The 24,497-nt window shown below is 36.6% G+C and overlaps 1 protein-coding gene across 4 annotated transcripts in view; it reads right to left on the bottom strand.

Moving 5' to 3' along the window:
* Positions 1–24,497, bottom strand: part of COG6 (component of oligomeric golgi complex 6) — a 129,498-nt gene that overhangs the window by 84,573 nt on the left and 20,428 nt on the right. For all 4 annotated transcript variants that reach the window (XM_053214691.1, XM_053214697.1, XM_053214695.1 and 1 more), the window contains exons 8-13: positions 23,268–23,361; positions 19,550–19,678; positions 19,380–19,471; positions 17,848–17,912; positions 15,033–15,124; positions 8,955–9,072 (exon numbers count right to left, since the gene is read on the bottom strand). In XM_053214691.1, coding sequence (XP_053070666.1) covers positions 8,955–9,072; positions 15,033–15,124; positions 17,848–17,912; positions 19,380–19,471; positions 19,550–19,678; positions 23,268–23,361 — 590 coding nt within the window. The remainder of the gene's footprint in view (positions 1–8,954; positions 9,073–15,032; positions 15,125–17,847; positions 17,913–19,379; positions 19,472–19,549; positions 19,679–23,267; positions 23,362–24,497) is intronic.

Here is a 24,497-nt window from a genome sequence, read left to right as displayed (position 1 = left end):
TCTAGCTTTGTTCTTTTTCAAGATTGTTTTGGTGATGCAGGATCCTGTGAGATTCCACATGAATTATAGAATGGGTTTTTCTATTTTTGAAAAAAATGTCCTTGAGATTTTGGTAAGAGTTACACTGAATCTATAATTGTTTTGAATTGATATCTTAATAATAGAAAGTCTTCTAATCTATGAACATGGGATGTCTTTCCATTGATTTATGTCCTCTTCAATTTCTTTCAGCAACATTTATAGTTTTCATTGTACAAGTCTATCATCTCCCTGGTTAATTCCTAAGCATTTTATTCTTTTTAATGCTATTATAAATAGAAATTTTTCATAATTTCCTTTCCATTGTTAGTGTATAGAAATGTAACTGATTTTTTGGTACTGATTTTACACCCTGCTACTTTGCTGAAGTCACTCACTAGTTTTTGTTTGTTTGTTCGTTTTTTTGCTAGAATCTTTAGGGTTTTCTACATATAAGATCACATCATCTACAAAGACAATTTTACTTCTGCCTTTCCAATTTGGGTAACTTTTGTTTCTCTTTCTTAACTAACTGCTGTGGCTAGAACTTCCAAGACTATTTTGTTTGTTTGTTTTAATGTTTATTTATTTTTGAGAGAGAGAGACAGGCAGAGCACGAGCAGGGGAGGGGCAGAGAGGGAGGGAGACACAGAATCCGAAGTGGGCTCCAAGCTCTGAGTTGTCAACACAGAGCCCGACATGGAGCACACAAGCAGTGACATCATGACCTGAGCTGAAGTCAGACACTTAACTGACTGAGCCACCCAGGCACCCCACTTCAACACTATTTTTAACAGAAGTGATGAAAGTGGGCATACTTGCCTTGTTCCTGATCTCAAAGGAAAAGCTTTTAGTCTTTTCCTTTAGGAAAAGAGCATGATGTTTGCTGGAGGTTTTGTATTATGTTGAGATAGTTTCCTTCAATTCTTAGTTTGTTGAGTGTTCTTATCATGATAGGGTGCTGAATTTTGTCAAATGCTTTTTCTGCATCAATTGAGATGACCATGTAGTTTTTTTTCCATTTGTTAAATGATAATTATATTGTGTGACTTTCATATGCATTCCAGGAATAAATCCCACTTGATCATGGTGTAAAATCTTTTTAATATGCTTCCTAATTCGGTTCTTTAGTATTATGCTGATGATTTTTGCATAGGTTTCATAAGGGATATTGGTCTCTAGTTCCTTTTTTTTTTTAAATTTTTTTTTAACGTTTATTTTATTTTTGAGAGAGACAGAGACAGCGAGTGGGTTAGGGGCAGAGAGAGAGGGAGACACAGATCGGAAGCAGGCTCCAGGCTCTGAGCTATCGGCACAGAGCCCGACGTGGGGCTCGAACTCACAAGCCGTGAGATCATGACCTGAGCCAAAGTCGGACACTCAACCGACTGAGCCACCCAGGCGCCCCTCTAGTTCCTTTTCTTGTAGTGTCTTTTTCTGGCTTTGGTTTCAGGGTAAGACTTGAATGAGTTAAGAAGTGTTCCCTCCTCTTCAATTTTTAAAAAAAGTTTGAGAAGGACTGATACTAGTTCCTTAAATGTTTAGTAGAACTTACCAGTGAAGCCATGAGATCTAGGGCTTTTGTTTGCAGAGTGGGTGTGCAATTGATTTTTGATTACTGATTCGATCTCTCTACTAGTTATAGGTCTATTCAATCTAATTCTTCATGAGTCCTGGTAGCTTTTGTATTTCTAGGAATTTGTCCATTTTATCTGATTATCCAATTTGTTGGCATACTGTTGTTCATTAATACTCTCTTAAAGTCCTTTTTATTTCCATACAATTGGTAGTAATGTCTCACTTTCATTTCTAATTTTAGTAATATGAATCTTCTCTTTTTTCTAAGTCTAGACTAGGTAACGGTTTGCCAATTTCGTTGACATATTCAAAGAACCATATTTTGGTTTGACTGATTTTCTCTTTGTTTTTCTAATCTCCATTTAGATTAGAATAAAGACTGCTCTAGTATTTATTATTTCCTTTGTGTTAGATTTGAGTTCAGTATATTCTTTTCTCATTCCTGAAGGTGTAAAGTTAGTTGATGATTTGACATCTTTCTTATTTTATTTTGTTTTTTGAGAGAGAGAGAGAGAGAGAGAGAGAGAGAGAGAGAGATTGCAAGCAGGGGAGAGGGGTAGAAGGAAAAAGAGAGAATCTCAAGCAGGCTCCACACTCAGCACAGAGCTCCACAGCCCAGGGATCAGGACCGGAGCTGAAATCAAAAGCTGGATACTCAATCCACTGAGCCACCCAGGGGCCTTTCTTGATTTTTAAATGTAAGTATTTATAGCTATAAAGTTTCCCCTTGATACCACTTTCACTGCATCCTGTAAGTTTTGACATGTTGTGTTTTCATTTTCATTTGTCTCTAAGTAGTTTATGATTAAATTTCTATAGATTTGTGAGTAAATTCAGTTTTCTTTCTGTTACTGATTTGTAACTTTATCCTGTTGTGGTCAGAGAGGACAGTTTGTATCATGTCTATCTTTTAAAATATACTAAGATCAATTTGTGGCCTAACATACAACTACCATGGAAAATGAGCAATGTGTACTTCAAAAGAACGTGTACACTGTTGTTTTTGTTGGGTAGAGTGCTCTGTATATGTTCATTAGATCTCATCAGTTGACTCTGTCAACTTCTGTCTGATTATCCTATTAATGCAAATAGGTTACTGAAGTCTCCAACTATAAATACAGATCTATTTCTCCCTTCAATTCTGTTAGTTTTGGCTTCATATATTTTGCTGTTTGTCATCAGTTAAGTAAAGTTTAATAATTGTTTTATGTTCTTGCTGTATTGAACCTTTGATTAATATCCAATTGCCCTTGTTTATCTCCTATAATAATTTTTGACTTAAAGTTTATTTTGTCTTAAACTCAAAATGGATAAAGGACCTGAATGTGAGACAGGAAACCATCAGAACCCTAGAGGAGAAAGCAGGAAAAAAACCTCTCTGACCTCAGCCGCAGCAATTTCTTACTTGACACATCCCCAAAGGCAAGGGAAGTAAAAGCAAAAATGAACTATTGGGACCTCATGAAGATAAAAAGCTTCTGCACAGCAAAGGAAACAATCAACAAAAGTAAAAGGCAACCAACAGAATGGGAAAAGATATTTGCAAATGACACATCGGACAAAGGGCTAGTATCCAAAATCTATAAAGAGCTCACCAAACTCCACACGTGAAAAACAAATAATCCAGTGAAGAAATGGGCAGAAAACATGAATAGACACTTCTCTAAAGAAGACGTCCGGATGGCCAACAGGCACATGAAAAGATGCTCAACGTCGCTCCTCATCAGGGAAATACAAATCAAAACCACACTCAGATATCACCTCACGCCAGTCAGAGTGGCCAAAACGAACAAATCAGGAGACTATAGATGCTGGAGAGGATGTGGAGAAACGGGAACCCTCTTGCACTGTTGGTGGGAATGCAAACTGGTACAGCCACTCTGGAAAACAGTGTGGAGGTTCCTCAAAAAATTAAAAATAGACCTACCCTATGACCCAGCAATAGCACTGCTAGGAATTTACCCAAGGGATGCAGGAGTGCTGATGCATAGGGGCACTTGTACCCCAATGTTTATAGCAGCACTCTCAACAATGGCCAAATTGTGGAAAGAGCCTAAATGTCCATCAACTGATGAATGGATAAAGAAATTGTGGTTTATATACACAATGGAGTACTACGTGGCAATGAGAAAGAATGAAATATGGCCCTTTGTAGCAACGTGGATGGAACTGGAGAGTGTGATGCTAAGTGAAATAAGCCATACAGAGAAAGATACCATATGTTTTCACCCTTATGTGGATCCTGAGAAACTTAACAGAAACCTATAGGGGAGGGGAAGGAAAGAAAAAAAAAAAAAAGAGGTTAGAGTGGGAGACAGCCAAAGCATAAGAGACTCTTAAAAACTGAGAACAAACTGAGGGTTGATGGGGGTGGGTGATGGGTATTGAGGAGGGCACCTTTTGGGATGAGCACTGGGTATTGTATGGAAACCAATTTGACAATAAATTTCATATATTAAAAAAAATAATAATAAAGTTTATTTTGTCTGATGTTATCACCACGTTTGCTCTCTTCTGGTTAGTATTTACATGGATTATCTTTCTCCTCCCTTTCACTTTGATTATGTGTCTTTAGATGTAAAATAAGTCTCCTGTAGACAGCATATAGTTGCATCTTGTAGTTTTATCCGTTCTGCCAATCTCTTCTCTTTTTATTGGAGAATTTAATCTGTTTATATTCAAGGTAAATACTGGTAAGAAGAAACTTACTTCTACCATTTTGCTATTATTTTCTATATACCTTATAGTCTTTTGTTGTCTCTCATTTCCTGCATTATTGCCTTTTTTTAAGTTGGTTTTTATAGTGAATGCAACATTTCAATTCTCATTTTTTTGTGTATATTTAGCTATTTTCTTTGTGTTTCCCATGGGGATTACGTTTAAGGTCTGAAAATTATGTAACACTCTAATTTGACTTTATACCAGCTAACGTCAATAACCTACAAAAAACCTCTGCTCCTTTACAGCCCCACCCCCACCCTGTCAGTAGCTGATGTCACGAAATACAAACTAATAATTATTTTAAATGCATTAGCCTCTTAAATGCATCATGTAGACAAAAAATGGGATTACAAACCAAAGTCACAACAATGCTAGCTTTTACAGCAAATATTTTTTTTAGAAGATCTATTAGGCTCTTAAATCATGTAACAAAAAGTGGAGTTCAAACATTTGTTACAATACTGACTTTTAGTTGCTTGTGTGTTTACCTTTATCGAGATCTTTATTTCTTCATAAAGCTTGGAGTTACTGTCTCCTGTCCTTACATCTCACCCTGCAGGGCTCCCTTGAGCATTTCTTACAGGGCAGGGCTAGTAGTAATGAGCTCCCTCAGCTTTATTTTATGTGGGAAGGTCTCATTTTTGTGAAAGAATGCCCTCACTTTTGAAAGACCATCTTGATTTTTTTTTTCTTCTTTGAGCACTTTAAGTTTTATTTATTTATTTTGAGAGGGAGACGGATTCTGTCAGTGCAATTTTTGCCTCGGTGCAGAGACAGATTACAGGTGCCTCCAACTTCACCACCTTCCCTGAAAACTATTTTTGTGTATTGATCTGGTCACCAAATAACTTCCTAAATACATTTACTAGTTCTAAAACTTTTCAATTAATTTTCTTGGGTTTTTGAAGTAGACAATCATAGCATCTAGAAAGAATCTAATGTCTCCTCCTTTGAAATACTTATACCTCTCACTTTTTAATCTGGTCTTTCTATTATTTAAAAATGTTATTGGCAAGCATTCTTGTCTTATTCTTTCTTGACTTACATAGAGTATATTGGTAGTGCTTCTGTGTTCATTATAATGTGGGCTGTTAGTTTTACTTATCTTTACATGGTTAAAGAAGAATTTTTGCTTTCTTATTTAGTAAGATTTTTCCTCCAACAACCTGATCAACTATCATGATAATATAAAATTTTCTTATTTAACACTGAGATATTTAGTGTATTTTCTAACACTTAAACATTCTTGTATTTCTGCAAATAACCCATACTTGTTTTAAACATAATGCTGGATTTGGCTTAATGGTATTTTTAACTTTTTTTTTTTTTTAATTTAAAGTGACTGATTTGTGATTTTCACTTTTGTACTGTCTTCTAAAGGCTTTTATGTCAGTGTTACAACACCTAAATTGAACTGGGAATTCTTCTATATTTTCCTGTGTTCTGGATAATTATCTGTTCATAGGTGTGGATGAAGCTATCTGTATAACCTCAACTAAGCCTAGCAGCATGTTCTCCAAAAATTTTTCTTCCCTCGCCAGGTGTATTCAAGTTTTCCACTTCTTTTTTTTACCCTTTTGTCCACTTATATTGTCTTAAAATCACTCTTTGCATTCAGATTTTCAGATTATTTTAGCATAAGACTGTTACATTTTAATATGGTATTTTCTAATAAATTTTAGTTCATATCTCTGGTTAATATCTCAAATTTCTGATATTCTAATTTTTAATTCTTTTTTTTTTTTTTTGGTTAAAGAATTGCCAGAAGGTTGTCAATTTTGTTGGATCTTCTCAAAAAATCAATTTTTCCTGTTTCCTAATTTATCACAGAAATTTAATTCCATCTTTCCTTTTACCATTTTGTTTTGTTGTTCTCTTTCAAATTTCAAAAATATGAATGCCTACTATGTTTTCAGTCTGTAGCCCACATGTTTTCCAACCGGTAAAACTTTGGGTAATAAGCACATCCGTGTGCTTTTCCACATTCTACAGTCTGGCTCCTGTCCTCAGCACACAGCTACAATTGTTCTCAGTACGTCACGGATCCCTATACGTTGTCCAAGATAACAAACCTACTGTCCTTTTTTTACTAGAACTCTTTATACGGTATCTGTCATTAACCATGTCCTGCTTCTTGAAACTCTATTCTCTTGGCTTTTCTGAGAAAACCCTTTCCTCGCTTTTCTCCTGAGTCTCCCATCATCCTCCCTCAGCATCCCACCACGGTGGGCTTCTTTTCTTCTCTTAAATGTCAGGGTTTCCCAAGACTGTGTGTCTGAGAACTCTGCTCTTATTAAACATGATTCATAGTGACCTCATCCAAATCCATGGATCGAACTATCTTTTATATGTAAAACTATCTAAACCCATTGTACAGCTCTCAACTAGATAAGACAAAATAAGATATCTCAAGGTATCCTGTCTAACTAATGTCAGCAATATCATCTTTATCCTGTAAATTTTACCATCTTTCCAGGTTACAGATACTTGTGATTACTATCAATATTCCCAGGTTGGTAACATAGGAATTATTTTAGGTTCCTCCCTCTCATGTACCCATATTCAATGTGTTCCTTCATGGCTGTTCCTAGAATCTCTACCTTAGATCATGACTTTCATAAAAAACTACCCTGATACTCCCATAATCTTCCTGTCTGCAACCTGGTCTCTCTCCTATCTACATGCTACACCACTTTCCAAATGATTTTTTTTTAATTTAAATTTATTTATTTTGAGAGAAAGAGAAGCAGCAGGGAAGAGGCAAAGAGAGAGGGGGACAGAGGATCTGAAGCGGGCTCTGTGCTGACAGCAGAAAGCCCAACGCAGGGTTGGAACTCACGAACTATGAGATCATGACCTGAGCCGAAGTTGGATACTTAACCAACTGAACCACGCAGGCGCCCCCAGGTGATTTTTTAATAAATGAAATATTTGTTTACTGGTGACTCACAGCTTGTGCTCTTACACATTCTTTTTATTTCTCCTACTTAGGATAGCCTCTGTCTACCCCCTTATCTACCTATTTAAATTCTATGTCCTTCCAAGTTTAAGCCTTCTATCTCCCTCTCTGGAAAGCTCCTTCTCCTTTTGTGCTAGCATTGCACCTTGGGCACATGTCTTTCATAAAACATGTGGTTCTATGGCAACCACTGATTAATTTAACTATTTTCCACTAAAGGAGAAGCAACCCGAGGCCAACCAATCTTGTTTGCCACTGTACTCTCATCAGCTAGCAAATGTTTGTTCATGTTCAAAGTACACATGAACTATTTTAAAAAATTTTTGTTTAAGTAAGAACTCATGTAAACATATACACAACCAGAACTGTTAGTCAGAGAAAGGCAGATATCACATGATTTCATTCATATGTTGGAATCTGAGAAACTTAACATATGACCATAGGGGAAGGGAAGGAAAAGTAAGATACAAACAGAGAAGCAAACCATAAGAGTCTCTTAAACAGAGAACAGGGTTGATAGGGGTAGGGAAAATGGGTGATGGGCACTGAGGAGGGCACTTGTTGGGATGAGCACTGGGTGTTGTATGGAAGTGATAAATCACGGGAATCTACTCCTGAAGCCAAGACTACACTGTATGTTAACTGACTTGATGATAAAAAAGTTTAGAAAACTAACTAACTAAATAAATAAAATCTTAAAGAAAAAAAAAAAAAGAACGGACTACTAGTAAACTTACATAAACAAAAATACATACAACAGAAAAAAACATAAGCGGGACCTGGGTCCATTATGGACCTGGGTCCATAAATTCATGTTGCTTTTCCAAAAGAATTTGAGTCCTACAGGAGGTCAGACTCCTAAGCTTCTCTGAACTTAGGAATGTAAAAATTGACCAGGCAACTCAGGATTGGAATGCTACCAACTATTCTATATTACAATTCTGGGTCTAACATAGCCAGACTATTACAGTGGTATGATTAAAAGAAAAAAAAAAAAAAAAAGCTACTATGTTGATTGTGATGCATCCTTAAAAGACCTGAGTCCTTAATAATGAAATAAAAATAAAAAAGGGTTTGCTTATTGTAAATCCATTCCTTAAGGTCTTATCACAACACACTGCTCAGCTGAAAATATTAGCTCTTGGGACTCTCAGATTTTTGTTACCAGATTTTTGTTGTGGTGCTTTATTTGTTTCCGGTGGGAGTTTTTTTTATTATCTTGTTTATTTTCATAATTAATTGCAGTATATAACTCAAAGGAGCATAAATTTCTTAAGGACAAAGCTGGACCAACAGAGAGTAAAACTATAAGCAAACTGTTTAGAAAAAAACATTCAGTAAGAGTTTCAGTTTTCCAATCTGTATGTCATCTTAGCCCTGACCTAAATATAGTAAGTTTGCTTTAATTACAACTTTTTGGTTATAGAAAACTGGTAGTGAAACTAAGGCTTGAGATTCTACCTCTAATTATGACTCAATGTTATACTGTTCCAGGAACCCAGCCTATAAGCCCAGATCCAGTAAAGCCATCTCAAAATAAATTTAATTGTTCACAGGAAGAACTCAAAACAACCCTGTATGGAATGGGAAAAAATTACCAATGTAAAAACAGTAAAACATTTTTAAATGTGCAAAACTCACACTCACATAGTTTAAGAACTGCATTTTCCAAACATACCTTGTCCATTAATTTACTTGCATGAAGACTCAAGCTATTGAAGAATATTTTTTTGCTTAGCAAATGCATTTCTTCAATGGTAGTCAATAATGTAGTTGCACTATTTCCAACAATGCCACTAAAAGCAAAGAATATTTCAGGTTGCAAAACAAGCCTCACACAATGAGTTCTTTAACTGAATATAATTCGCTTAAAAGATCTAGATTTAAAATAAAAGTATGTATGGAGAATATAAGCTGTGAATTAAAAACAACTACTTTAGTTTCACATAAAAATGACAGAGATATTTTACTTAAGAGTTAGGTAACAAACAAATGTTTCCAGTGTTTCACAATCTCTTTTAGAAAAACACTTATAAGATGCAAATCCATCCATTTTTCTCTATTACGGTAAAGCATGTCTTGATTATCCAAGACCTAATTTTAACTTTAAGGAAGCCATTCCATCAATAATAACGCTATTCATAAAATATTTAAATTTTACTAACACTGATTTATTCTTTCCATTAAAACTCTTACACCAGGGGCGCCTGGGTGGCTTAATCAGTTAAGTGTCTGACTTCAGGTTGGGTCATGATCTTGTGGTTCGTGAGTTGGAACCCCGCATCGGGCTGTGTGCTGACAATGCAGAGCCTGCTTTGGATCTTCTGTCCTTCTCTCTTTCTGCCCCTCCCCCACTTGTTCTCTCTCTCTCTCTCTCTCTCTCTCTCTCTCTCTCTCTCTCTCTCCCCCCAAAATAAGTAAACATTAAAAAAAAGGTGAGTAAAACAAAACAAAAAACTCTGACATCATATATAAATTATAAAGTTTCTCAATTTTTATACGACTGCCTAAGTAGCAGCAAATTTAGACTGAATATGAAAAATCTTGTAATATTTTAAAATATCTAATTATTAGCACACTCTATACTCCTCAATTTGCTATTACAAGGATATTTCTTAGACCTATCTAAGGAATTTTCTCATTTTTGCTAGAATGTAAAACAAGCCTGTATATAAAACAATTCCCAATTTTATTCTAATTCATGTACTGAAAGTCATTTAAAAATTTGATATTAGGAGAAAAGGTTTTTGTTGATGTGAAAATATACCATAATCCAGTAGGAAATCCTAATTTCTAATGGCACAATACCATCTTACTATACCTAAAAGAAATTTAGATTGCTGAAAATAAATATAATGGCATTACTAAATACCATTAGATAGTAAACAAACAAAAAAAGCCAATTTACAGAAAACTGATATATTACACATGACATGTTATAAAAGCAAATACTAATGCCATTTACTTCAATACATTCTGAAACTAAAACAAATTGGAATGAATTCTTATATAGTTAATGCAGGCAAACCAAATTAACAAACATATATATAAAGTAAACAGCAAAATAAAAGCAAATTCCTAAACAGGTAGCCATAGTACCTATATTTACAACAAAGAAAGTATTTCAATTAAAAATAGTATAAGCTAAACACCAAAATAAACTGAAAGAAATTCCCACACATGCCTATACATACAATAAAAATAAGTATGTTTCTGAATAGTAAAATATACCAAGTAACAGGGGAAAAAACTGGATGGATACAAACAGAAACTGATATTTAAAAATTTCTTTAATGTTTATTTATTTATTTTGAGAGAGAGAGAGAGTGAGTGAGTTGGGGTGGGGCAGAGAGAGAGGGAGAGAGAATCCCAAGCGGGCTCTGTGCTGTCAGCAGAGAGCCCGATGAGGCACTCGAACTCACGAACCATGAGATCAATTATGACCTGAGCTGAAATCAAGAGTTGGACACTTAACTGACTGAGCCGCCCAGGCGCCCAGAAACTGACATTTTAATGAAAACTTTGGAGAGATAACAACATATGTTTACATTCATTTAAAAAAAAAAAATTGGAGTTATCAGCCATATTTTGCACTTACTCAGATCTAGAATTTACTAATGGTTGCAAAGTACTCAACAGGTACCAGTAACCAGGCCAAGTACTTACAGATGGTTATTGCATTTCACTCCATATTTATACCCAACATGCTTATCCTGCCATTACTTGATTTTTCAATTTTAGGTATTATTTACAAAAATTCTGCTATGGAAGATGAGAGTCAAATTCTCTTAACATAATGCTCATCCCCCACCACAATATACCCAAACTTCAGCTTTCCCAGGCTCTCTAATACAGTTATATCACAGGGTTCTGGTGAATAAACACTCAATGTTTACAATTATTACAGGCATGTAAATACTATTCAGAGCTAACTGAGGCATCAGGGAATTCAACATAAGGGAATGAGCAGGCTGATGAAGACAAACCCCAGTGTCACAGCCTTGCAGGAGGCCTAGAAAGCAACCAGTCCAGACTGGAGGAAGAGAATGAGGGTTCCAAGAGGAATGTAGGAAGGGAAGAGGGGAGAGAAGTTGGGAAGAATTGGTAGATGTGCTTGACTACACGGTGAGAAAATGTGGAGTCCACTTAAGGGTTTGGGTCTGCAGCAAAAGCACTACCAGGAATTTATCCAAAGGATACAGGACAGGGGCACATGTACCCCAATGTTTATAGCAGCGCTTTCAACAATATGGAAAGAGCCCAATGCCCATCAACTGATGAACAGATGAAGCTGTGGTATATTTATACAATGGAATACTACTTGGCAATGAAAAAGAATGGAATCTTGCCATTTGCAACGATGTGGATGGAACTAGAGGGTATTATGCTAAGTGAAGTAAGTCCGAGAAAGACAGAAATCTTATGTTTTCACTCATATGTGGAATTTAAGAAACTTAAGACCATGGAGGAAGGGAAGGAAAAAAAATAGTTACAGACAGAGAGGAAGACAAGCCATAGGAGACTCTTAAATACAGAGAACAAACTGAGATTTGATGGGGGTGGAGGGGCAGGGGGCTGGGGAAAATAGGTGATGGGCATTGATGAGGGCACCTGCTGGGATAAGCACTGGGTGTTGTATGTAAGTGATGTATCACAGGAATCTGCTCCCAAAGCCAAGAGCACACTGTATACACTGCACGCTAACTTGATGATAAATTATATAGTAAAAGAAAAAAAATTGGGGTCTAAAACAGCGATCAGGACATAGGAAAGTAAGCAAATACAAAAACAAAGCAATTACTAAGTACAGAGAGAAAAAGGTTTACAAGTAAGGAAATGTAATCAAAATATGCTGGATTCCCTGTTTTCATGGATTCTGCATCTTCCTTTGCCTCGTTTACTACTGCCTTTTGATGGTATCTATCCTCTGGGAGTTTGAATGTATAGGGGGCATTTTTTTTTTTTTTTTGATAATTTGCACGTCTCCTATTTTTCCCCAATTTTCTTTGCAGGTTTCTTTTCTTTCTAACCTCTAAATATGAGAGCTCCCCAGGTCTCAGTCTTAGGCCTCTTCTTCATCTATACTTACTTGCTAAGTGATCTTACCTAGTCCTGTTGCTTCAAATACCATCTATATGCTGCAAACTACCAGATGTATAGGTTCAGCCCTGACTTCTCTGTTGTCTGCTCACTCAACATATCCCACCGCATGTTCACAGGGATGCTGAATCCCACACGGCCAAAACTGAGCTGAACTCTTCAGTACCCACCCGCTCCCATAAACCTGTTCCTCTCCAGCATCCTCCCTCTCAGCAAACGACAATACCACCCATCTAGCTGTTCAAACCAAAAGCCAAGAATTCGTCCCAGACTCCCCACATTTCACCCTACCTAGTCCATATATATTTCCTATTGTCTCTGGAAACCCTACTTTTCATCACCCCAAGACTATCGCTCTGACACATCACCATCTCTGCTCAGAACACAGACTGCTTCCTAAATACCTTGTTCCCCTTTACCCTGGTACACTACATTATCCACAGTGTCCAGAGTCACCTTATATACCATAAATCAGCTCAAGTCACTGAAACATCCCCACCCACCCACACACACATACATCTTCTCCAACCCTCTCAGTATAAAATCAAAATCTTCACCATAGCCTACAAAGTCCCACATGATCTGGCCTTTGCTTACCTCTCTGATTTCATTCCTCCCTACTCCTTCCATTCACTCTATTCCAACCACTGGCCTTCCTTATGGTGCTGTAAAATGCAAGCTTTTTCCAGCCTCAGGACCAGAATACCCTGTCTAGGATGCTCTTTAACAAGATCTTTACATGCCCGACTCCTTCACGCTGTGCAGGTCTGTGTTCAAATATCACCTCCACCAAAAGGCCTTTAAAATAGCCCCATGCACATACACTTGCTCATATGTGGTCACTGCCTATACTTCGTTTCCTTTCTCCAGCTTTATTTCTCCTCGCTGTCCTTAGCACTATCTAAATTATTATTTTATACTTGTTTGTCTTTCTCCCCATTAGAATGTAAGTTTAAGCGGTTTTGTTCACTGCCATATCTTTAGCATCTAGTAGACTGACGTCTGCCATCAATTTTTTAATTGACTAAATGAGGAAATATGTGAACAAGTAAAAAAAGTACATGGAAAAAAATGATCAAAAGATCCAACTGTCATCCTCAAAATCATCACTTTCAAAGACAGAAAAATTATAATTCTCAGAGTCTAATAAATATATTACCTTCAGAATCCAAATGATTTTTTCTTAGCATTCTTTGTATTAGAAACTGAGTTATCTTTATCTTCAAATGATAAATTTTGTTCAGTACCATCATGGGTATTACTACATAAATAATTTAAAAATTATTTAGCGCTACCTTTGCCTAATACGGCATTAGTTATGTGTTAGCTGCTTTCAGCTGCTGTTGTGTTTTCTAAATACGTATCATTCTCTTATTTTAGGAAGCTTACTACATCACAACTGAAACTAATTTATTGCTTCTGAGTCATGGCAAATGATGGTAATAAATTTATATCTAAAATGTTAGAGGACTAACCCAAATCCTATCACTGATTAGTTATATATAGCCTGTGGTTTGTTGGTTTTGTTTAAAAATTTACCGGGGTGCCTCAGTGGCTCAGTCAGTTAAGCGTCCGACTTTGGCTCAAGTCATGATCTTGTGGTCCGTGAGTTCGAGCCCCACATCAGGCTCTGTGCTGACAACTCAGAGCCTGGAGCCTGCTTCAGATTCTGTGTCTCCCTCTCTCTGCCCCTCCCCTACTTGCGCTCTCTCTCTGTCTCTCAAAAAATGAATAAGTGTTAAAAAAAATTTTTTTTTTAATTTACTAATAGCATGTGAATTTCATCTCTTAACTGTGAAGTTCTGGGTGGCTAGCCTCAGCTACTAGAAGGTAGGGAATGTCACCACCATAGTCTTTTGGTGCTTCCTTAACTAGAGATCCCTGCACCTCTCCTATTAGTTATAATAACCCCTGGATTTTAACAATTGGACTTCTGTTCCTGATACTAACATACTGGATGAAGAATAATTGTTAAATCATTTTTAATGGACTAATAATGGAAACTATCCAAAATATAGTGTGAAAGGTCATTGTTTTAACACAACTACATGGAACACAAGACACGGAATATGGTCTTATAGTGACATTTATAATAAAGCTCAAGAGTATACCATCACTGCAAAGTGAAGATAAATGAATCTTTTGGAGTCAAAGATCAAATTATAGAGAAAATAAGTGGTTCCTAAACAGATAAAGTAGCTTTTATTGAAAGCAGACAAAGCTATAGTTCTGTTTTATCATTAATAGAAAACTAAATGTTAAAAAAAAAACTTACATTATTTATACCCAGAATAGGACACTTCACTTATTGTGCTCTATTTTGAGTGTAATGTATAATTACTGTAGGTACCATGGATCTCTTTTACTAATGCAGAAGAACTAAAAAAATACACTACAAACTTATACTGTTATATAGGCTGTGTGTGTGTGCATGCGTACAGTTATGTGTGGGGAAGAAAGGGAAAAGAAACGGCGGACCTCAAAATACAGCACAAACAACACATACATAATGATTCATAAGGTGTGGAGGTTCTGCTGGTTTATATTTAGTCAAACAAATGGTGAAAGCAAACAAAACCAAAACCTTATACTGTGTTTCTACCTGAAATAACGTATCACAGAGGGTCTAACAAGCACATTTAACCATTCCACTTACCTGATTGTATGATGGTAAAATTTGAGGAGGTTAGAAATTTTATATAACAAAACTGCCCCAGGTTCAGCAACTATTACTTGTTCAATTCGAACCTGTGAAAACGTGAAAAAAAATTAAATATTTCTTAAAGGCGTAATTTTCATTCTACAATCACATGTGGTCGAAACAGCATTTTAAAAAGACAAAATTTAATTCTGCAGAAATCACAAAATTCCTTCTAAGTAATCTCTGAATATTAAACTATAAGGGATAGTAGAATAACAGAAATATTTTAACACAGATATACTCTACCAAAAAAAAAAAAAAAAAAATCCTTTACCTACAGAATTTGGCTTGAAGGCAGTCGCTACCAAAAATAAACAATACATGAGGAGGTCATTGTGAGGTTCTTTACCAGTATATAATGGAATTTAGTTCAGCACTATTTGCAAATCAGCTGTTACCTCCCTAAGAGCAGATTATCAGTGCAAATACTACTCTATCATCAACTATTCAGAAAAAAAAAAAAATTAAAGAATTCTTATCTTCAAACTATTATACCGAATTTCCTTTTTTAAATTAGCACCAACATATATGTCTAATTACGACTACCAGGGCAATATCAGATCTAGTTCAAAGTTAACTCGATCTCTCTTAAGGTTAACTACTAGGAATCTTTAAATTCCATCCCTTACATTCCCTTTATATCCCCTAATTAATGAATGCAAGCTAAATTACACAGGGATGCACTTCCTTACATATTGTATCTGCTCTTAAGCCGCTGCTTACATTGTGTCTTCCTGTTTCCTAACTAGATTCTAAACACAGACCTTGTATTTGTTTTCTGCTGCTTTTACATCTCCACAGCATCTGGGAGAACAGTACATACACAACAGATGCTTAATACATGCTTTTGAAAACTGAAGTTTCTCTGTACTTAGATTTTGGAATATGTCATAATGCCAACATATGTGATTTGCTAAAACAGATTTATAAATGTATGTATGTGAGCATACAAAAACCTCTCAGATTACAGAAATTAAATGACCTTTACATTAATATGTTTATGAAATTTATACATCTTTTGGCATTAGACATTAGTAGATGAGCTAACTAACACAATATTATAAATTGTGAACAGCATGTGAATTTAAAAACCACAATTTACACATTACAATTTCTTTCTAGGTCAAGGCCTGCCTCAATAGTGATTTAAATGATATATCAATAAGTGATATTTTCTGAATGTTAGTGTAATTATGAGGACAAAATATAATAGATGCTAATTGTAGATAGACAGCTCTTCTCTAGTAGATTTGTAACAGCATCTTAGCTATCTGGCAAAGTCTCTCCAAAAATGTTCAGGCATCAAAAAAATACTCTTTACGCCAACTCTGTCAAGCAAGTGAGAAAGGAGGAAGAGGGAGGGGAAGAAGGGAAGGAAAAGAGGGAAGACACAGAGGAAGGAAGAGGAAACAAACCCAGTTCCGCCTCTTTTCACACACACACAAAGGTTCTGCGGGAAAGTAGCATCCTTTCAGCTACGATGAAAAGAACAGAGAAAGGCTGAAAAATCAGGGGATTTATGTCCAATACACGAAGGTTGTTTGCCACACCGTTTTCTGAGGGTGACATAAGAGGACCACCATTTTCAGCAAAGGCCAACAGTCCCAGGAAAAACAACAGGTGATGAGAGAAAAACACAAATGTACAAAGGCTGAAAGAGACTACGGGGGTGGTGGCAGCAGGAACCAACTAGAAAGTAGAAGGCGCTGGAGAAAAACAAGCATTATTAGCAAAGCTGAACAGCAGTGACGGGAAGAATGGCTCAGACGTAACAGGCTTCCAACTGTCCCTGGCACATAATAAACACTCAAGAAACTGTAACTCTATCGGAAGTGGCAGAGATGATAAAGGCAGAAATTAAAAGTAGCCAAAGGGGCCACAGGCAGTTGGACAACAATCTTGGGAGGAGATAAAAGACCCAATGGCGGCTCTCCATTCCAGTGCCAGAGAGAGAGCTGTAGCAAAGCAAGAGTCAGAAAGCAAGAGAAAGATGGAGAGAATCTGTGTTTATGGGGAGGGGACAAAAGGAGGAGGCAGGACTGAAAGGGATAATAACAAACCTTTGTCTCAACATCATAGATGGCTGCTTGGAGTAGACGTTTGTTCCCCAGCACACATCAGCAATCTGAGGGCACTATTTCTGTACCATGCAATACAGCATTCAGCTCTATTTCCCATGCCATTTATCTTTGTATATGAACTTATTTTCATAGAACCCACCCTAATGTATGAAGGTCTGAGCATATCATAAGTTTTTATTAAGAAAGGTAAAATTCAAACGTTAGCTAGTAATCGCTTTGCAACCCAGAACAGTCATATAAAAAGAAGCATCATCTTACCACCTATAGACTTGGAAAACAAAGATTCAATACATTAATTCTTTTTTTTTTTTTTTAATTTTTATTTATTTTTGAGAGAGACAGAGACAGAGCACAAGCAGGGGAAGTGCGGAGAGAGGCGGAGACACAGAATCCGAAGCAGGCTCCAGGCTCTGAGCTGTCAGCACAGAGCCCGACATGGGCTTGAACCTGTGAACCATGAGATCGTGACCGTGATCACGATCAAGCTGAAGTTGGACGCTTAACCGACTGAGCCACCCAGGTGCCTTGATGATGATTATTTTTAAATGTATTTTACAATCCTACACTAATGTGTTAATTTGAGAAAATTATAGCTTGATTTCCAGCTGTGAAGTTATTTTTAAACTCATAGGAATAAGGCAATAATTTATCCAGATACCATATAACATATATAAAAGCAAAATATTTACCTTCAGAGGCCTGCACACACCCTCAGTAATATGCCCAACAACTTCCTGAATATTTTCTTCAACACCTACAATTAATTATAGCATAACTAAAATGTTTTTTCCATATTACGCATAAGTTCAAAACATGAACAATAATGTATATGATTAATGACACTAATAACAAACATTTAAAATAACATAACAATATTTTATTAAGTTGAATGTCTTTTAGGACATTATTAATTATGTTAATATTTGGGTCTAGAACCTGGTTAATTTATTTCACTGCTGATTAATAAAATGAACAACTTCTTTGTGAAAAAGAATAAATGTATGAGTCACAGGAAAAAAGTGACTGGGAAACATATTAATTGAAGGAAGTGATATGAAGATGTATTAGCATCTGCTCTACAAACGCCTTATTCTGGGCAGGGGTGCTGAGCACAGAAGCTGAGATGTAAAAATGGAAAGCACACCTTGTAACCTAAGGGAAAAATGGACATTTACTAAATATTGACTATTTGCCAAGCTCCTGGGTACTTGACATTTACTGCTTGTGACTGACTTTTTTTTTCAGATGGAGAAACTGAGGCTTAGAAGAATTAAGTCATTCTCAAAGAATAACCTATTTCATCCAACTCCGATCTATTTTCTTCCAACCTCTTCACACTGCCTCTCAGATACACTTTACCAAAACATCTTTTAAGAAATACATTATTTTAAACTAGGTAATTAGGATAACAGAAACCCACTTTAAAAAGTGCAGACCTTGTGCCAATCCAGCATACCCACTGAGTCTAATTTGAATTTCAAAGAGCGAGAAAAACAAGACGGTAAGTACCCTCCCTGATTTGCACACTAGCCTCTCCTGCAGATCAGGATCTGAGCCACAGCGACAAAGTCACAATATTCCTCTTCACTTCTTATGAAAAACAGAGTACCTTAATTTTCCATTTATCCCTCAAACTCTAACAACAGGCATCTTAAGGTAATCGCCATTAAGAAGACGTGAAATTCTGTAACAACCACACATCAGCAGTTTCTTCCTTGAAATCAAGACCAAAATTTTAAGTACATAAAGCACTACGTGGGTAATTATTCAAAAAACTACAACAGTCACATGAGAATGAATAAAGGGGCTGGGTGGTAGAAAGAAATGAAAGACTTAGTGGCTTAACGACCTTAAACAAGACACTTGGTCACACATATAAAAGGAGGATATACCACCTCTCACTTTAAAGTGTGGTGTGGACATCTGAGACCATGTGTGTTACACACACCAGAAGGGTCTTAAAAGTCAGGCAGAGGAGTCTAGGCCTGATAGGGAAGGTCACAGGGACCAGTGCACAAGTGTGCACAGCTGTGTGACAGGAAGGTGATGGAGGACAGAAGTCTATTAGCAGGAGAGGGGAGAAACCAGAGGAAAACTAATCAGGGCGCTTACTGTGCCACTGAGGGGTGAAGAGCTTATCCCTGTGAAGATGACAGATTTCGAGAAGTCTTGTGTTATTGTCTCTATTTAGATGTCAGCAATTAACAACTGGAGGACCCACCTTGTAGAGTTACATGCTTTAAGAGAGCTTCAAGGTGTTCTTTTTCAGAAGCGGTCGCCTGATGGAGCCAAGCCAACATATCTCCCACGTATCTAATGCAGAAACTAAATGTTAGTAAAGATTTCCTTCAGAAAAGCCTCAAAAACCCCAACTCTGTCTGATTACGATACCTCAAGGGGTCATGGGAGTGCATTTCAATGGGTCTCGGCGTGCCTCCCGGGCCCCCTCTCGTAAGAGCATCAATAAATCCACGAACAACGGTACTTCTCCTGGCCGTTCCAAATTCATCCAAGGTATACCTGGGAGAAACAAGTTATTGGAGAACCAGAGGTGTTTCTTTCTGATGGTTACATCGAACTATCCATGCGGGTTCTGAGATAAGCAGCTTGTCTCAGCTTCTTTACACAACGCTCTCAAGCAATAAATACTGTTGTGCACAATTACCTTGCGATCACTTTCTATCTTTTTAAAACAAATTAGAATCAAAATGCTTTGATTTTTCTCCCCTCATGCTCTTAGATTATAAATATGGTTAGTGTAAATAGTGCATTCCTTTAAATGATCACGAATTCTATGAAATGACTTCTGATTAAATGACTACTTACAGCACAAAATTCACAAACTTTTAACTTCTCAAATACGTAAAACTAATCCTCATCCTCAGGACCCAATCTGTCCCAATAAACAGGAGCAATGTAACTTCTGTTTCTAGGGCTATTCACTCCGACCACAAATTATATTAGAAACCAGTGAATTCACTGGCAATTTAAATAGGGGTGAGGGGACTTATCAAGCCTGACAAACACTAGACTCTGATCCGTATAATTATATGAAATATACATACACATTAATATTAATGTTAATCTCCCTTTAATAATAGACATAACTTGAAACAAAACCAGCATGAGTTACAATGAACCTTCAATGACATCTATATATGTGAAACACCTTTTCCCCGAGAGAGAGGAACATTTCTTTGACTTAAAAGAGATTATTTCCCAACAAAGGTCAAAAATTCAAAATGGAAAAAAAAAGTATTCAAAATGAAACTTTATAAAGGTGAATGTTAGAATTATTTAAATATCCTAAAATGCCTCTGGTTAAAATTAAAAGTTAAAATCCCCATTTTTTTAGCTAGGGCTATAGCAAAAAAAAAGAAAAATTCCGGTCAAAAAGTAAATTAAAAGATGAAAGATCTGGGTCCAAAACAAATTAAAAGAATAGTGTAAAAGCCTCAATAAATGGATCAAATACATAAAGAATGACTAAAAGTCAGCAAATTACTACATTCTTTAACACCTTATATTCTGAAGGTTTACCAAAGGAAGGAAGACATCAATTTATTCATTTCTACTTATAGTAAATTTCTTTATGAAAAAATGGCTATACTTGATTTATTAAAAGCTAATAATGCATTGGCATTCCAGTTACAAGCTACCTAATAAAAGCTGGGTATGGCAACGCTTCCCAAGGACTTCAACAATTACCATTTTTCTGGCGCATGATACCTACACATTTGAGACACGCTCAAGACACCAAAGCTTTTACTCATTACTTAAAGTACATACGCAGTGCCATCTGGTGGTTAACACGAGACATTGTTAATTTTTTCCTAAATTTAAAGAAACCACCACTTTGAAAATAAATAACTTAATGAAAGGCCAACTTTCTCTTTTAGCATTCATCTTACAGGAATCAACTGGTCTTTAAAACTTCCTTCTTCCTAAGTTAACTTCCAAATACCTCTTACCATGTTCCAAACTGCACTATTGCCCCCCTATTCCCTGGCTTGTGCCTCTTCAAGATAAATCGTGTCTATTCTGTTCTTTGCCTTTCAAGCTTTTTCCTGGCTGTAACAATGGATTCTAAATATACCCTTCTGTATTTGACAGCTTTCCAGTTTATCTCCTTTCAAAATAAAAATAATAGCTAAAATTCTGTGATGAGCAAAGCATTATTCTAAGCACCTTATGTGAACAATCTAACTTAAATCTTCACAAAAACCCTGTAAGATAGGCACTATTTTTATCTTTACTTAAGGAAATTGAGGTTTATAAAAGTACAGAGGCTTGTCAAAAAATCTAACTCGGAGCTCGCCTTCTAAACTATTATACAATACTGCTCGTTTCCAAGTGTTTATCAAGAATCAAAATTTAGGGACGCCTTGGTGGCTCAGTCGGTTCAATGTCCGACTCTTGATTTCAGCTCAGGTCGTAATCTCATGGTTGGAAGATCAAGCCCTGCATCAGGCTCCACACTGTCAGCATGGAGCCTGCTTAGGATTCTCTCTCCCTCTTTCTCTGCCCCTTCCCTACTCGCTCTCTCTTTCTCTCTCAAAATAAACATTGAAACAAAAAAAAAAGAATCAAAACTTACTAAATATATATTTACGTGATAGCCAGCTGACCAAAACACACAAAAAATTTTTTTAAACAGAGATTAACCTTGTGAACAAATATGAATCTGTGGACAATGTCACATTTTATTAAAATCAAATACCAAATATTTTCAGTACTAAAAGACTCTCCTAATCAAACACCAATATCTTAAAGTGCCAAGGCTGGGAAAGAAATTTCAAGGTACATCTATAACCTGCTAAGCTGATGATCAGTAGTGAACATTAATTAATCATATGTCCATGCACAACATTCAGGGCTATTACAGTACAGCTCTTGCTACCAACCCAGTAACCAGTGCAAGATTTTGCAATCAATTTCCCAAAAATCCATGTTCTTTCTCAATCTACATCTTTGCATCTGCTGTTCCCTCAACGTAGGATGTTTTCAATTCCCTTTTCTTCCTGGAAAATGCCTACTTAACCTTCAGAACTCACTTTAAACCTATTTCCCAGAAGAAACTTTCCCTAACGCTCATCCCTTTCCCCTACCACAGAACACGGACACATGAACTCTAAAGTAGCAATTAATCTAGTCATTAAAATGGTGTGTTTATACATGGTCCCATAAAATGAAGCAATTTGAGGGTAGAGGTTTATTGATGCTGTGTCTCTAGTGCTTAGAACTGTGCTTAACATATAGTAAGTACTCAGTAAGTAGTACTGGAATGTTATTATTTCATGCAGCTGTCCCAGCACTTGTGTTCTGGAAACTTATTGTAGGCTAAGCAACGTTCCAATCAGAAAGCACAGTAATGGGGAAATCCTCTAAAACTATTACAAGCCTCTGAAAGGCATGACTCAGAGCAAGACTGAATGCCTCTGTACACGTTCCCTGGTTTTGTTTCCTGCATAACTCCCCACTTGGTGTCCCTATTTTCATATTATTGCAGAAATTAAAAATAAAAAAAACATTTACTTCTGTTTTATATGAAAGATAAAAGAGTAAAATTAAAATACAGAGTAATAAAAAATATGTCAATAATTAATAATGCCTAGGGTTCTTACCCAAAGCCTCATCATAGATCTCTTAGCTGGCATAACTTACAGAATGAAAGACGTGAACTCTTTCTTTTCTTGAATCCTATTAATGGAATCTTGATTTTCAATGTTCTTTTTTCATTTGGGGGAAGTTATATTTCTGACCCCCTTCTCTCCAGGGCCAGGTTGACAGAGGAGTTTTAGCTTCATACAATTCTAAGGTAGTCAGTGAGATGACAGGATGGGGAAAGCCCTTACCTCTACATACACAAGGGGCAGTCTAGACGTAGGGACACCTTGCTTTTCCCCTCCAAACTGCATTCTATAATACACAATACACAAATGAGCTGATGCCCCAACAACACACATATCAGGTAAAAGCATCACTTTAAATAAATTATTTAATTACTGAAACTAAACTATCGTATATCAATTTGATAATACTGAAAGCTAGCATAAATCGTCCAAGAAAAAGTGGATTTATTTTTTTCAATTAGGAAAAAGTCACCAACTTGTATAAGACAGGTCTATCCTGCAGGGCTTCCATTGCCTGAGTTAATACTGGAGATATGTCACATGATTCCTGCGTCAATGTTCTGCATTCACCTGGAAAACAGTTACCATGTGATTACAGCACCTGTTAAATTAAAATTTGGTCTTTATTATATCCATTGTGTACCCACAGTCTACATTCTGTAGCAGATATTACATTTAAAAAATGCTTGGAAAAACTTAGAGAATATGCCAATCAAAAACTATTTTATAATGGGACACCGGAGCAGCTCAGTGGTTACACATCCGACTCTTCGTTTCAGCTCAGGTCATGATCTCATGGTTCGTGAGATCGAGCCCTGCGTCTGGCTCTGCTCTGACAGAGTGGAGCCTGCTTAGGATTCTCTTTCTCCTTCTCCCTCTCTCTGCTCCTCCCTCACTCGCTTACGCTCTCTTTTTCTCTCTCAAAATAAATAAACTCTAGAAAAGTAAATAAATAGGGGCACCTGGGTGGCTCAGTCGGGTAAGCGTCCAACTTCGGCTCAGGTCATGATCCTGTGGTTCGTGAGTTCTAGCCCCGCATGGGGCTCTGTGCTGACAGCTCAGAGCCTGGAGCCTGCTTCGAATTGTGTCTCTCTCTCTCTCTCTCTCTGCCCCACCCGCACTCACATCTGTCTTCCTCTCTCTCAAAAATAAACATTAAAAACATAATAATAAATAAATAAACAAAAAATACAGACAGAGGAAGAGGCCACAAACCAAAGACTGTAGGCAGCCTCTAGAACTGGGAAAAGGCCTCAGTCACAGCCAGCAAGGAAACATACCTCAGTTGGTCCTACAGACTCAAGTTACTAAATTATGCCCACAAACTGAATGAGCACAGACACCGAACCTTCCCAGAGCCTCCAGAAATGACTGCAGCTGTGCTAAGCACTTTTAGTGTGGTGAGAAAGATGTCTGATTTCTGACCTGCAAAACTATAGGGTAATAATTTGTGTGGTTTTAAGCCATTAAGTTTGTGATGATTTGTTACAGCAACAATAGAATAGCAATTCACCACGTATAAAACAATTACTTAATGACTTTAGAAGTAATGACCTTTTTTTTTTATTACCATCCTTAATCATACATAGAGCTTGAATGATGGCAAATACTCATGAGACAAACACAAACACAGTATGTTCAAAAGTAAAACTCATTTTTCTTTCTCTTTTTTTTAAGTTTCTTTATTTTTGAAAGAGACAGAGAGA

The sequence above is a fragment of the Acinonyx jubatus genome, chromosome A1 (assembly GCF_027475565.1).
Source record: "Acinonyx jubatus isolate Ajub_Pintada_27869175 chromosome A1, VMU_Ajub_asm_v1.0, whole genome shotgun sequence".
Lineage (NCBI taxonomy): Eukaryota > Metazoa > Chordata > Mammalia > Carnivora > Felidae > Acinonyx > Acinonyx jubatus.
This window is presented reverse-complemented; position numbering and strand designations above follow the sequence as displayed.